Raw genomic sequence first — 15,003 nt, 5'->3', positions numbered from 1 at the left:
GCTGGAGATAACAAAAGATGGAACATAATTGCTATGAGAACGAGGTATTAACATCCCCAAAGGGCAATGTCTGATCAGTGTGTATGTGCACATGCACCCTCTTCATGATTATATTTGTCCGGTTACCTTGATTTCTTTCAGTCATTATTAACTCTAATTTCTTAGCTACTGTACAACACATGACGTATTTCACAGTCAATGAGGAATGTCTTATGTGGTTTCTATATCCCTGTCTAAAAGCAGTGAGCCAAATGCTACTGTCTTGATAAAGACGCAAGCCTTACTGACAGCAAGGGGTTATGCCTGTTGGAGACTTTCAAGATCGGACACAGAAGCCTTTAATATATTTCAGTTCCTGGCAGAAAGCAGTTACTTGACTGTTCTTCAGACAGATGCCATGTTAGCTTTCAATATTGTTGAATTATTCCATTCTCTAAAAAATGCATTTTAAAGATGTTAATGATAACAAAAGGAATATTGCTAACAAGGCATAGGTTGACTTTTTGAAGAAGCTTTCAGCACAAGCTAATTAAAATGTGAATTGAAATGAGCGAACAAAAACAAGAGATGCAATTCTAAATGAAAAATTACAGGTAATAAAATAATTCACCACCACAAGGAATATCCCTTGAGTTGAGATGCAAAACTCTTCTAATTAGAGTAACAGATGCTGGATTGTTTCAACATCTCTGAGTGTTAAATACCCAAGGGAGCACTTAAATCGAGACCGAGGTGTTCCAGCAGAAAGTAGAATGTCCTGGTGTAATACAGTGATTTCGCACATGTGCTGGGTGGGATCAGAGTTGCGGGAGATCCAATTAAACTGTCGGCATCTCAGAGAAGGGAATTGCCGTTGCCCTGGAGATGTTATGACAGAGACTGGTGCCGGTTCTAGAAGTCTGGTGCCGGTTCTAGAAGTCTGGTGCCGGTTCTAGAAGTCTGGTGCCAGCAGAGGGGCTGCTCTGGCTGGAAAAGGCTTTTCCTCCTGCGGTAAACCACCACCACCATGGAAGCTTGGAGACAGATGCTCTCATGCCCTGTGTGCCTGGAGCTGTTCATGCCCCCCCATCCTGATCCTGCCCTGCGCACACAACTTCTGTAAGCAATGCCTGGAGAAGATCATGCTGCACCAAAACTGTCACTGTGTCAATGGGTTTTTCCACTGCCCCCTGTGCAGGAAGGTAAGGAGGGGTGATCCTACGTGCTTTGTGGAAGCTGGGCAGATGCCACATCTTGGAGACAGGAGACTTCTGTTTTAGTTTGAAGTGCCAGGTATGCCCCATCTCTTCACTGGAGGACCACCATACTCTCACGGAGTAACATACCACGTCATATTTGTAATGAACAGAACAGGTTATTTGCAATCACTCCCATTTTTAAGTGTGGCATCTGCGTTTCTGGTCCCCAAACGCACTGCTGCTGCACAGAAACCTGGCCTTATAATCCTTGCACTCCTGCTGGAGGAAAAATGTGCCAGTCCTAAATGCTATCCTCTTTAAATTAGATATCTTGTAGGATTCTGACTAAACAAGATATTTGCTTACTGTTTCCCCATTCAACAGGCTGCAGGTTTACTACCAAAATGAATCAGCAGATTTTCTTGAAATTTCGAACATCCATATCCATATTTTAATATCCATATTTTACAGACATCTCTAAGTGCCGAGTCCACTGTGAAGGCTTTTCTTAGGGATAGATTCTGCCACCAAATGCTAATACATAGCATTTTAAAACCTTCTCATAGGCTTTATGGAGACAAAACCTTAATTCACTGGAAGATGAAGACATCTGTACTCCCTGTCTAGCATGCAAGTAAATTTACTGACTTTAGGGAGAAAAAAGGCTCAGGACTGGATTCTCATAATGCCTTCAGGACATGCCTCTGAATATTAAAAAAAACAAAACCAAAAACCACACACAACAAACATACTTTTTACCTGTTAACAGAAACTACAAGATCTCTGTGCTTGATTTGCTAAATTCTGTAGTTCAGACTTTAAGAATGCAATTCCCGTTGGTTTACAGTAAACTCAGAAGCAGATGATGTATTTTTTCTAAATTATACTGAATTATCAGAGAAACAAAGCATTACTGTATCACTCAAACTATTTTACTATTTTTTTCCTTTGCGGGTCATTTATTTGAGGGGGAAGAGGAATTGTCAACCTGCTACAAAATAGCCTAGTTGAAAGTATATTGGAGAAATTTAAATCTGATCTTGAAAAAATCTGTACTCAGAAGAAAAGACAGTTGTCCCAAATCTGTGAAGAACATGGAGAAAACATGAATTTGGTATGAATTTTTATCCCTTTTCATTTTAGTAATCTTCACATTTTCGATCCTGTAAGTGCTAAGTCCCTACTAAGTCTAAAATTTATTTATTGGAAATCCTAGTGGACGCTCAATACTTCATGAAGTCCTTACATATAGCAAAGTTGTTGTAATAAGAAATTATATAACATTAAGACATAGAAATATTCCAAAATTATAATAAAAATGTGATAATACTGAATATTGACATGGATTTCTTAGCCAGAATATTTTTAACCATCCCACTAATAGGGAATTTTCTGCAGCCGCTAGCAAACAGCTTCATAAACTTCAAAAGAGCTGTAACCTTTTCAAAAGTCAAGCTCAGCCTTTTAGACTGAGTAACAGCAGAACTAAAACTACTCTTATTGAACCTGACCAAGTGGTATAAGTATCTTCTTCGCCTTTTCTAAGCACTGTGCTAAAATGACACAAAAAGGACCAGAGTTTCCTTCCCATATTTATACTGAATACTCCATTTCCCAATGATCCCTTGGTGAAGTTAGCTGCAAAAGCCACAGATGCATGGCTAGGGGTAAGCACGTGAGAAATCAAACCTCTGAGAGGTCCAAGCTCTCATTCCTCATGGATTTCAATTATTCTACTGCCATTCCTATGTCAGCACCTACTAGAGAAAGCGACACCAAAAATAAGCATAAATAACTCAAAGACACAAACCTCCCTTCATTCATTCTATGGACTGAAAGACCCAGTGCCACAGATGGTGATTCTTCATCGCTTTTTAGACACACTGTGAATGCATATTGTCTGTTTATCTTTGAAAACTGCATCTCCTCTTTGAGTTCTCCCAGTGGCTCCCCATTTCACTGCACCTCACTCACACACTGAATTTTTTTTTTTTTTTTTTTTTTTAAACAAAACTACGTCTGCCTTCTGGTCTGCTCCTCAGCCTTACAATGTCATTTCAGTCTCTCCTCCTATTCCACCAGTGAAGCCATTGCTCGTTGCATCCCACAATGTGTGCCTTTATCATTTGGGCACAGAAAGCACTTCCTGAAGTAAGCCGTAAATCAATGTTCTCTCCCTCCTATAAAACATCTCAGTTTGTGTGTGTTAGTGTACATGTGTGTGACTGTATTGTCTAACATGGAAACAAAATTTACAAATATAGGAAAAAAAGTGCATTTATCCTTTCTGCAGATCTCACTTACATCCATCCTTCATAGGTTTTCCAGGTAAGACCTGTACCTTCATCTGCAGTTATGCATCGTTTTCCACTCTCCCCCATCACCAGCAGGGTATCTAGCACTACGTATCACCGAAATGCAAAATACACAATACTGTGTGTGCTGTAATGCCCAATAATATGGTTTATCACGCGTGAAACTTCTCTATATCATCTGATACCAAAATTCACATGACATACAGGAAGTGAGTACGCTATTTTTACTCAGCAACTAAAAGGCATGTGGTTTGGCAAAATTTGTGTTATGCACTGCAAATGCCAACAGAACAAACAGAGTAGCAGCAATCTTGGCTTGGAAGAAAACCACTACAGCTTCACCAGCGATATTCAGCTTTGGCACTTCTAACAGTATCTGACAACAGACAGACCAACAAGTTACTTGGGTTATTTTACTTATACGTAGATACTCACTCTCCTTGTGTGTTTTTTTTTTTTCTCTCTCAGATGTGTCTGACTGACGACAAGCCAATATGTGCCATCTGTAAACTCTTTGGAAAACACGAGGACCACAATGTTGCAAAAGTATCAGAAGCTTACAGTGCAAGGAAAAAAGCATTTATAAAAAAATCTACACTTAGTTCGTAAGAAATCTGAAGATGCTAGGAAGGTAGAAGTGACTCATTTGAGATGAGACTAACAAAATCACATGACCCCTGGATGTCCGATAAGAAGATTAGAATGCCACATTTTGACCGAGAGAAGATTAGAATGCTGCATTTTGATTCCAATACTAGGCAGCCAATTTCTAGATTTTTCAAAAGAGGGTTAGGATATACAAGATAAAATGGTGTAGCAGGAAGAGAATAAGAACATATTTGAATCCTTACTTAGATTGTGTTGTAGCCCTAGCCAAACTGGCTCGTTGATTTTTGTTCACCTAGGTATAGCATGAGTTTTGAATGCCGAAGCTTTTCCCATGTCTTCAAAATTTATTAATGTTCATTAAGTAGATGAAGAAACATACCAAGATATATAACTGGATGTGGGCTTGCAAATTTTAACTGCTGGTCTCTGCAAAGACCATGCAGTACAAGCAAGCTGCCATGCCAAATACTCGTAGTAACACATGTACAGAGCACAAATATTCCTGTAGAATACCTTGCAACCAATGTCTTTACTAGGTAAGCAGGCTTGCAAGGCGGCACGCTGCTCACCTTGGTGCCATCTCTGCAATGAAGACTTGAGCACAACACACAGTTTCCGCAGCTTCCTAAAGAAAACACATCACATTCCCAGGAAAAGACATTTTAAGAGATCCATTTTGAAAAGCAGCCTGCAGTTCAGGTCACTTGCTAACCTTGAGACAAAAATAGCAAAATGGTTTGAAATGCATTTACAATTATTTATATTTTCATTTGGCATTGAGCACTAACGGCTGCCAGAACTGCAAAGGGTACAGAGCCTATCATGTATACCTACGTATTGCCTTTTTTTTTTTTTTTTTTCCAAAGTTAAAAGTTGTCGTGGTTTAGGCCAAATCGGCTACTAGGGACCTGGGGGACCCCAGATGGGACCGACAGATGCTCCTCTCTACCCCTCTTCAAAGAGAGAGGCAGAGGAGGAAAAACAGACTTATGAGTTTAGAAGGAACTAAACTACTTTAATATTAATAATAAAATAAAAAGAAATAATGAAATATATACAAAACCGTATCAAGCTCCCAAGATGACAATCACGTCACGGGCTGGCACTGGGGCAGTCCCAGGCTGGACTCAGTGACGGACGGGAACTGGATTCCGGATCTGGATTCAGGATCAGGATCACAGGCAGACGAACAGAGTCCTCCTCAGATGTCGGCGACTGAAGGAAGAGGCGCTGACCCTTTGATCCCTCAGCTTTTATACTGAGCACGAGGCCGGTGGGATGGAATACCCTGTTGGTCAGTTTTGGGCCACCTGTCCTGTCCGCTCCTCCCTGTGGATGGGACCCCACTGCGCTTTTCCGCTTCCGACCCTCCAACGGGGCAAATAACAAAGTTGGTTGCCCTTGGGTGTTAGAGCAATGAGTCTAAGCAGGAGCCTCTCTGCATGCCATGCCTGGGCATCAGCTATAAACATAGGCCTTATCACTCTGAGAGAGTGAACACTGTCTGCACAATATGCAGTTAATTTCAGTAGTTAGAAGAGGCCCAGCTAAGAAGCGAAGTTACTGAACAAAATTGGTTCTGTTTTACCTCAAACCAGGACAAAAGTGCAGTTACCTATTCTAAACACCACTCAGAGACATGGTTACGACGCAATACATAGCTTTTCCTTAATTTATTTCACACAGGAAACTGAAAAGCTGATTAATGAGCTAAGAGCTGGTGCTACAGACACAGAGGTAATGATTGACACAGTCGGAATGGGTTTGCTGAAGGGCATACGGTACCGAATAGCTGAACTGCAATCCAAGTTACACCATGACTGCTCTACAAAACTGGAGAAACTGCGGGTAATCACAAACAAGGCCGAAGTTTCTGGACAGCTTTATCAGCAAATGGAAACCCTGCTGGAACAGCACGAAAATTCTGTACAATTTCTACAGGAGGAGACAAAATTCAAGGAAAGGGTAGAAAAAGTGCTAGAAGGAAAAGCCTCATATCAGGACCCACCAAAGCATAAAATTTCAATGCAACAGTATTTTGAAGAGCTCATCAGAGGAATGAATATCAAGGATTATCTCCCTACTGCACATGAGGAGATGTTTTCAAGTACCACTGACATACCTGAGGCACGTCAATCAGAATGTCCCGCCTTTGTTTTTTCAGATGAGAGCCCCGATCACCACTTCTGCAAAGAAGTAATGCAACAATTTGAGAAGTCAAACGACATCAAGCAAGATAACTTTGAAAGTGCAGCCCCCCTGCACTGCAGCACTAATGCGAACATGAGCATTAGTGAAAATTTAGCTTCTACAGATTTGCTGACAGGATAAATAAAAGCACTATCTCCTGACATTTAGCCTTGCTTTCCTGGCCATACGTGCTGCCTAGATATTCCATCAAACAACTGAAAATCATTTTGAAAGGTAAACAGAATAAGAGGTTTTTAGTATGTATGCTCTGGGGCGTGCTTTATTGTACCACCACAAATCAGTAACTGTTGGGAAGCGTAGCCTAGGGTGGAGTAACACAGGCTGTCTAACCAGGGTGGATTTAGAGATGTCGGGGAAAAAGGGCCTGTGTACAGCGTGTACTGTGAATCACCCTACAACCCTGACAGCTTCAAGTGCTTCAAGTTTATTTTCTATGAGAAACATAATTCATATTCTAAGCACTAAATTTGAGTCTTAAACCACGACCACATGCTGTTAATTCCATATAAACCTATGTACTAAGGTTAGGTTAATAACATAAGGGAATTACAAAATAATTCAAGTTTATTTTAAAATGATAAATGTTAGGCTACAACACTTATATTTGGTAATCTGCCTGATAATTTTTCCAGAACAGTCAACAATATAGTCATATGAGTGTACCTTTTAAATTTTTGACAGGTACAGAGTCTACCTACCACTTTTTTCCTTTTTCTCTAAATTTCTTTGCTAATTAATACAAACGCAGTTCTGCCTTTCAGGGTAATGTCTGCACATTTTAACTTTGGAGAACTTAAAAAGTTATCAGCTTGCGGATTTTTTTGGTTCTTCTGGTAGTATCAGAACTACCTTTCCAGAAATCTAACAACTACACACGTCAAAAAGTACTCCTGGTAGTATGCGAGAAGAGATCCATAGGATTCTGAGTGATGTTCCACGTATAGAAGGTTTCCTTTCAAAATACCGTATCAGATCAGGCCTGGGGGTGGTAGTGATCAAAGCCCTGATGCTGAAGGCTTATAGGACCAGCCCCACATGCCCCCACTTGGTACCAAGCCTCCTCACGCAAACACAGGCATTGCTAATGAGGGTAATGGACGAGACTGGGGCCAAAAGCTGTTATTTCCCCACAGCTCCTTGGTACCCCACGTGAAAGCAGGATGACAGACATACTGGTGGAATGTGAAAATCAATTCTAAAAAGAGCAGATATTGCATCCCCAACTTTTTTTGCACAAAACCCACCCCAAACTTGCTGTCCTAACTACTCTCAAGATGACTTTGAGAGAACATGCACCAGCAACTCTATTCTCAATCTGTCTTGTTGCACATGCTTAATGCAAGAAGTGGGAGACACAGTCCTCATACCAAATTCCACTTTTAGTCTGGGTTCCAAGGTATGCATGTGTCCATCCTTCTTCCCCTTGTTCCTTTTGAACCCACCAACCACTTTCAAGCCAATTTAACTGAAATAAGTGCAAAGAGAGTAAGTTCCCACAAGCTTCATGATGGTTTTCTATTAGCAGTCTCTGTGAAAAGAAGGTTCAAACTTTTTTTTTTGACATTACAGGGTTCACATGGGAATGGTGGAGAAATATGAATGTCCTAATTGTGAGAAAAGCTTCAGCTGTCACTTGTACATTACTAGATAACAGAAAATCCAGAAGCAAACCGAAATCTAGGTTTCACCAGTTCCAGTGCTATGTGACCACGCACTTCCATATTCACTAGGCGAAGACACTCTCTCCAGTCCCAGTGTTGCCAGGGCTTTTCACGCTTTTTTCATCTTTACTACTTTGAACATCCTAATTTTGTATAATTTATAAAGGCACGGGTAGTGACATTTTCACTGTTAACACAGAACAGAACTGGGACCGACCATGAATTTTATCATGCCTACCTCTTGTGTCTCACTTAAAGCCTGCCAAGGTGCTGCCCTAAGACGCTGTTCAGGTGCCGTTTACTTGTAATGAACGTTGTGTTCAGAAGGTAACCTGAGCTTCACATGGCTGAGGTTACAGCTGGTAATCACTTGCTGCTGCAGCCAAGCAATGCTGAGCAAGTCAAATGCTTAGAATAACCCCACTGTAATTTCTGATCTTTTACACTTGGTGCAACCGAAGCTCAAGTACAGTACAAATCTGCAGCAGCCAGTGGTAACATGCCCTCTGTTTACTGCATCTACCAGTTCAGGCTTTCTACATCACCCCTTTTTCAAAGAACTTAATTTGACAGATTTATCACAACACGTGGTTTATACATCTGAATTATTTTCTTCTGTACTGATACCAACTGCACGTGCTCACAGTGTTTGTTTTCAACATTTTCTACACTGTGATCTGCTCTTATATGAGCAAAAGGATTTAGATTCTCCAGTTCCTATCTATTCTAAAGAAACAGAGCAGTGAGCAGAACTATTTGGCACTATTTTGCAAAATCAAAGACCCTTGCTAGGATATTACATTTCAATACACATAGTTTCAATGTCCCTTGATCTGCTTTTAAAATAATTAGTGCTATTGAAAACGTCTTGCTAACCCACAACTAGGTGCATTCCAGAAAAACAGATGGGCTGGCATTCCTTATTAAAATACAAGATTTAAGTTAGGCAAAAAGTAATAAAACAGTTCATTTCCTGAAGAAAAATTTGTCACATCAACAACTGGCTGGTGCTTGATTAGACATACTGTGGAACTGTTCTCTTCCCTAAGCCAAAAACAATGTCACTTCCCAATTATGGGTAAAAATGAGCAACTGCCACCAATGAATCAGTGCGCATCTGGCAAAGCGCAGGCCCAAAAGAACACTGTCACGCAACAAGTATTTCCTGGTTTGAAATAAACGTGTCATCTATAGAATGCTTCATTTTTTAAAAATGCTTCTACATCCCTCCTCACTTATCTGATAGTTGGTATTGACTTCCTTATTACAGCACTCTGCTCCTCTGGCAAATCCAGCCCTCCCGCAATCCTCACTTCAAACAAAACAACCTGTAAATTACTACAAATGTGTACTTGACTTTACATACGCCTCCAACCTTTCTGAGTATGACTCTTGCAAAATAACATTTAGTAACTACTACTTCTAGTAAACTCTGTCTGTGTAGTAGCAAGAATCACTACAGTGTCTAAGCAATATACAGCGGTAAAATGGTATTTCACTGCTGAACGTTACTTGGACAGTCATCTTTCTGGGTATTCATGCCCCATCTTGTGACCTACAGTGGAAGTGCAGGAACTACCAAAGCTCTTCTCAGTTGTACCTGGCAGATACCTGACAAAAGTTTCTCACCTTAACACGGGCTGTAGCTTCTATGTTCATCAGAAAATGCGTCAAGTTACACCTGGAAGTAAAGATCAAAGAGTGATTTACCATCCAGCCGAATTTATTTGACAAAGCTTTACCTTCACAAGGATGAAAACTCCATTTGGGTTCACCTTTTAGCTGTTGAAGCATCACAATTTAGTTTGTTTGACATGCAAAACATCTGCCTTATCCAGACCGGTGTCGGGTCACTTTTTAATGTGCTCTCATCTCTGAAAATGAGGCTCCATGTTCCCTTCCCACGTTTGTGATAAAAATCGTTATCTGTGAAGTAAGACAGGATACCATACGCTTAAGAACTTCATCAATCAAACTCTAACTTTTTCAAAATTAAGAACTCACAAAAGTTTCATTATTTCCAAAATTTCTCAAAAGAAGAAAACAGAAAAGCTTATTTACAAAGAAAGACTGACAAGAATACTCTGTGCATTCACACATTTTTTAAAGTCTCTCTATCCCAATGATCTCATGAAAATTAAGACACGCAGAAAACACCTCTGTGTTTGAAGTTTGTTTTCAAAGGTGGCATTTCCCTCCCTGAGCTTGTACAAGCCCTGATGAGTGTGATATTGTGGACACACTGACAAGCTGAAGGACCACTTCCCCTCCTCTGAAAGGCTGATGTGCCTTGTAGCCCCTGTACATCCCCAAAACATTAAAAATAACAATCAGGAATATAACCAAGAAAGGTATTTTGATCAAGTAACACCACACTAACATAATGCTTCCAAGTCAGACTGCTTCTGAGGTAGAACAGGATAAAACCAAAATGCAGAGGCAGAGAGAAAAGTACAAACTTTGCCAAAAATACACAAGTCACAATGGAGTGTCAACAGCGAGCTCGAGGTTTATCCCACCCAACTACAAAGGACAGTAACTTGAAAACAGGAATCACTTACAAGGGTGGCGGGTATAAGAGAGACGACTCTTCTTCCCAACAAGGAACAGCGCAATCTCATTATAAACTCATTACTTCGAGAGCTTATCGGGATTGCAGGGATGGATGAAGGAAGAGAAAGTGCTTCAGTGGTTGCTAACCAATTAAGTAAGATTATCATCTATCAGAGAATGCTATCAGCAAAGCAATTAAAACTCTAGTTTCACTGCTCCTTCTACCATTTACTTACACTACAAAAATACGATGAACACAAAAGCTGTCGATGCCGAGGAGAAAAGCCACTCCTACAATGCCGAGATGGTAACAAGAGCTCTGGATAGAAACTGCATGTACATATATTGTATTTATCTGGAACTGCCTCCCCTCACCCCCTCAGGAGAGATTCCTGACGGCGCTGCAGTTGACCGCACCGGTTAACCGATTCTGGCTGCAGTTTGTGTTTGTGATTTACCTGGTGCCCTACGAGTTGGCAGCACGCAGCAGTTCGGATGGCCACTGTTTGCCATGATCTGTGCACCACCAAGGGGTCTCAAACCTCTTGGTCGATTCCCAGCCTAAGCAGCTTATCAGGGACAACATGGAAGCCGGCAGAGGGACAATGGCGATTGGCCAGAAAGGATTCAAAGCCCCTAAGTCAGATAATGGTGATAACAAGAATCAGGGCTGCTGGCTGCCCTGGAAACCCGAACCACAGCTGGCTCCAAGACTACAAACCCTCGCCCAAGTGACCGCGTGCTGGAGGACACACGCTGGCCTGGCGCTGCAAGGCCGGCCGGAACAGGCAGCCCCTTCCCACGGGGGAAGGGAGAGGCCAGGCGCAGAGCTTTGGGCAGCGGCACCACGGCGGAAGGCGCCCCTGAGGCGGGGAGCGGCGGCCCGCTCAGCCCTACCGTGTGCGAGAACGGCGCGGTGTCCACCGGGGGCGCCATTTCAGGGCTGGCCCCGAAAACGCCTGAAATAAATGGCGGAGGGGGGCGGAGACTTTCCACCCGCTATCCAATGAGAAGAGCGAGTCCCAGGCGGGGGCGGTGCCCTACGGTCCCAAGCCCAATGGATGTGAGAGGCGGAGGATGACAGACGGGTGGGCCCCCTTCGCCTGGTAGCGACAGAGGGCTGGGCTTGGAGCCCGTCAGCCAATGGGGCGGGCGGCGCGGGGCGCGTCGCGTCTTCCCGTGGTGCCGCGCGGCGAGCGGCGGCAGGAGCGGCCGCGACTCCATCCGGGTCCCGGCGCGGCTCCGGGTCACCCTGCGGCAGGTAACGGGGCGGCGGCGGGTGCGCTCCCCGCCATCGCCCGCCTGGCGGGCAGCGAGCTGGGGATAGCCCGCGGGAAACGGCTCGGCAGGGCCTGGGCGCAGGTGTCGGGGCGGGGCGGTGGGTAGGAGGGGCGGCCCCGGCCCTTTCCCCGCCGCGGGCAGGCGCGGAGACCTCGGCCCGGCCCCTGCGCCTGGCGCCGCCGCCCCGCTGGGGCGGGGGCTGTCCTTAGTGGGGGGAGAGGCCCGGACCGCGGGCGGAGGCGGTGGCCGCGGCCGCCTGCCCTGGCGAGAGGTGGGGGCGCGGCTGCCGCTATCGGGCGGGGCCTCCCTACCGCCCTGACCCCGGGGCTTTTCGTTTACTGTCGTTATTTTTCTTATTGAGGCCCTTTTTCTTATTTATATTCCTTACCCCCCCCCCTTCCTTCCTTCCCCCCCTTCTCCTCCAGACTAACTTGAAGGCCCGGAAGTGCCGCCCCCGGGCGCTCCTGAGTGGTGGGTTGGCCCCGCCGCCCGCCGGGGATAGGCCGCGGATGCCGTCAGCGCCTGGGTACGTCACTTCCGCTATCAAGTGTGGGGGAAGGGGAGACCTTGGCCTTGGGGGGAGCCCCCCCCCCCCCCCCCACTCCCCGGGGTACCCTCCGCAGCCCCGGTGCCGGGGCTGCGGAGGGTACCCCGGGGAGTGGGGGGGGGGGGAAGCCCTTCTGGTTTCATAGCGCAGTCAGAGAAAGACATTCCTCGATCAAATTATATTTTTATGACTTTATTTCTCGCAGGAGCTCAGCCCTGCTGGTCAAGGTGATGCTAATCCTCGTTTATAGATTTGCCTTTTCTGCGTTGCCTGCGCCCCTCTCTAATCGCGGTGCTTTGCGCAGGCGGTTTTCTGGCGGCAGCGCTAGCTAGGAAAAATCGCTTCCCTGAAAAACGTACACAGAAACCCTACTGAACAGTGTTTAATCATAACAATCGGGCAAATTTAATCCGTTACAGGATTTTTGAATGAAAAATGAATCCGTCCTTTCAAAAGCAATAATATTTCTTTAACTTAATTAAACAGTATTTAAGAAATAGGGCATCCGCTTCCTAATTCTTCAAGCAGGTAAGCGTCCTGGGCTTGACCAAAACAGTTACTGAGTGGTCTGGCTCCTGTTGCTAAATTTGATGTATTCTCTTCACTGTTAAATAGCCTGAATTTACACAAGGGGTTATTTACAGTGGTGGTTCAAACTTGCTGCAGTCTTTCCAGTGTAGTCAACATGTGATAATAGATTTAATATTATTTTTTTTCCTATAATAGGTAGCTAGCTTTGTGAAGAGGGATTTATTCAATAGCTGTATTGGGATATTTTCAATATAAAATTGCTGATTGTAATTTTTTTCACTGAGCTTTTCACCAAGTTGTACTCTGTATATCTTAAAGGTAACCGCAATTCATATAGGTCATGCTAGGAAGTTATTTTTGCATAAGATGACTGGAGTCTTGGCAAACGGAAACTTGCATAAAACATCAAATCACTTGTTTTGTTTTTCTATTACTAACAAGCTGTATCCTTTTTCACTTTCCTTTTCATAAATGCCTTCTGTATTTTCCTCTGTTAGTTGCAGAAAACATCAGTTCATTTGCAAAGCAGTGAAAGGCTCTCAGGACTTAAAAAGGGCAATAGATGTTTAATTATGTTGCTAATTAATAACGTAACACAGCATTCTTGAAAACGTTCTCCTGCACTAACTTCATTATTTGATGAATTGGTGTAATTACATTAACATGCAAACTTTATGCAGAAAAAGTTATCCCACTTACTAGTAGCGTGTCCCAAGAGACACAAATCTATTGAACAAATACACGTTTGTGTATTTGTAAGTATACATTCCTGTTTGAAGCAGGAGCAAATAACCAAAACGATGGTTTCCTTTGAGAACTGTGCTGAGACCTTTGTGCTGTTTGAAGCTGTAGCTAAACTGAAGTGTGCTCATGTATACATTTCTTCTGTCAGTGTACTGATACATGTGTGTTCAAAAAGGATTTGTGAAAATCTGATGACGTTTTAATGTAGTCATTTTCCTCACTACAAAGTGTTAGCTAATTTCACTGAGGTTTTTGCCAGCATTGTACAGTACTGTAACGTGTGCACCACTTTTACGCAGATAGTACAATACTAACATTGTAGGGTCAATTATGTCTACAGGAGGATGCTAGGATTTGCATTACTTTAGTTCTTTGTTCATATTAGAAATTATTATGATCGCATACTTTACTTTTCCACAGGAGATGTGCTTCATTCGGTGCATGAGTGGGCAGTAGTGACTTCTAATTTCTTTCAAGCTGTGGTTTCTGGATATTTATATTCCATCTCTAACTACCCAGCTATATGTCAAAATAAGTCAGAATCAAACACACTAATTGAAAATGTGGCAAAACAGTAATATTTCATGTTATAATTAATTAAAACCAGAACGCTTTGTGTTAAAGCAATTAAATGTAAACAGGAAATTGATTTTCTAAAAAAATCGGCATCTCCTATTGAGACACTAGATAAATACATTATTGGTGACAAGCAGTGATGTCAATCTTACACTGTTGTGTGAAAAATTGCAAGAAACACTGTAGTGGACACACATCCTGTCTAGATGCATGGACTTTGGTACTACTCGTGCTTAGAGTTTAAAGCACATCTATAAATGTGTGTAACGTTGTGCGCTGAAACTGCTTGTACTCTTTTTTTCTAAAATTTGCCAGTTCAAGCAAGGATTCTGGTGTGATTTACACTTATGCTCCTAAGTGGACTGCATGCCCAAATAAAGGTATTAAATTTTAAGGTTTTTAGGCATAAGCAGGGGACTCTTAAAAGGTGCCTGGACTTCAGCTGGCAAGTGTTATTCTGATGAAAGAATTTTTGCTTTCTTGGTCAGTGCCTGTTTTCAGTTCAGGTGGATTTGCTTGGCACAAAGTTAAAACAAAAAGCCAAAACACCCTCAAATCTGTTTAGACTTAATCTTCACACAGCTTTTTAACTTTTGTCTTTGACTTTTCTGTTATGCTTAATTTTATCTGCTGCATTTCTAAAGCTGAATTTTAACACTAGAGTAAAATAATCTTTTCAGTTAACAAGCTCTTTACAAATTCACAGTTGCCAAAGGATCTCTTCACAGAAGAGTGTACTACAGCATTATATACCTCAAGTTAATATATCTGTTTATCTCCACATTGCATATAGTAGT

At 42.7% G+C, this 15,003-nt stretch overlaps 1 protein-coding gene and 1 long non-coding RNA gene across 2 annotated transcripts; one reads left to right on the top strand and one right to left on the bottom strand.

The window, feature by feature from the left end:
- Positions 1-1,006: 1,006 nt before the first annotated feature.
- LOC309675610 (E3 ubiquitin-protein ligase TRIM13-like) lies at positions 1,007-6,220 on the top strand (the record flags this gene model as incomplete). Its single annotated transcript, XM_082487938.1, is given in 5 exon segments — positions 1,007-1,057; positions 1,059-1,181; positions 2,239-2,292; positions 3,962-4,094; positions 5,895-6,220. Coding segments are annotated over 5 exon segments (687 nt in total), but the record flags the coding sequence as incomplete, so codon positions are not given.
- A 3-nt stretch (positions 6,221-6,223) lies between these two features.
- LOC309675407 lies at positions 6,224-9,770 on the bottom strand. The gene is made up of 3 exons (XR_014269492.1): positions 9,750-9,770; positions 9,604-9,655; positions 6,224-6,288 (listed from the first exon to the last, which is right to left on the bottom strand). It is a non-coding gene; the product is annotated as an uncharacterized lncRNA (long non-coding RNA).
- Between the last annotated feature and the right edge of the window lie 5,233 nt (positions 9,771-15,003).

The sequence above is a fragment of the Vanellus vanellus genome (genome assembly GCF_965231255.1).
Source record: "Vanellus vanellus genome assembly, chromosome: 9".
NCBI classification, from domain to species: Eukaryota; Metazoa; Chordata; class Aves; order Charadriiformes; family Charadriidae; genus Vanellus; species Vanellus vanellus.
This window is presented reverse-complemented; position numbering and strand designations above follow the sequence as displayed.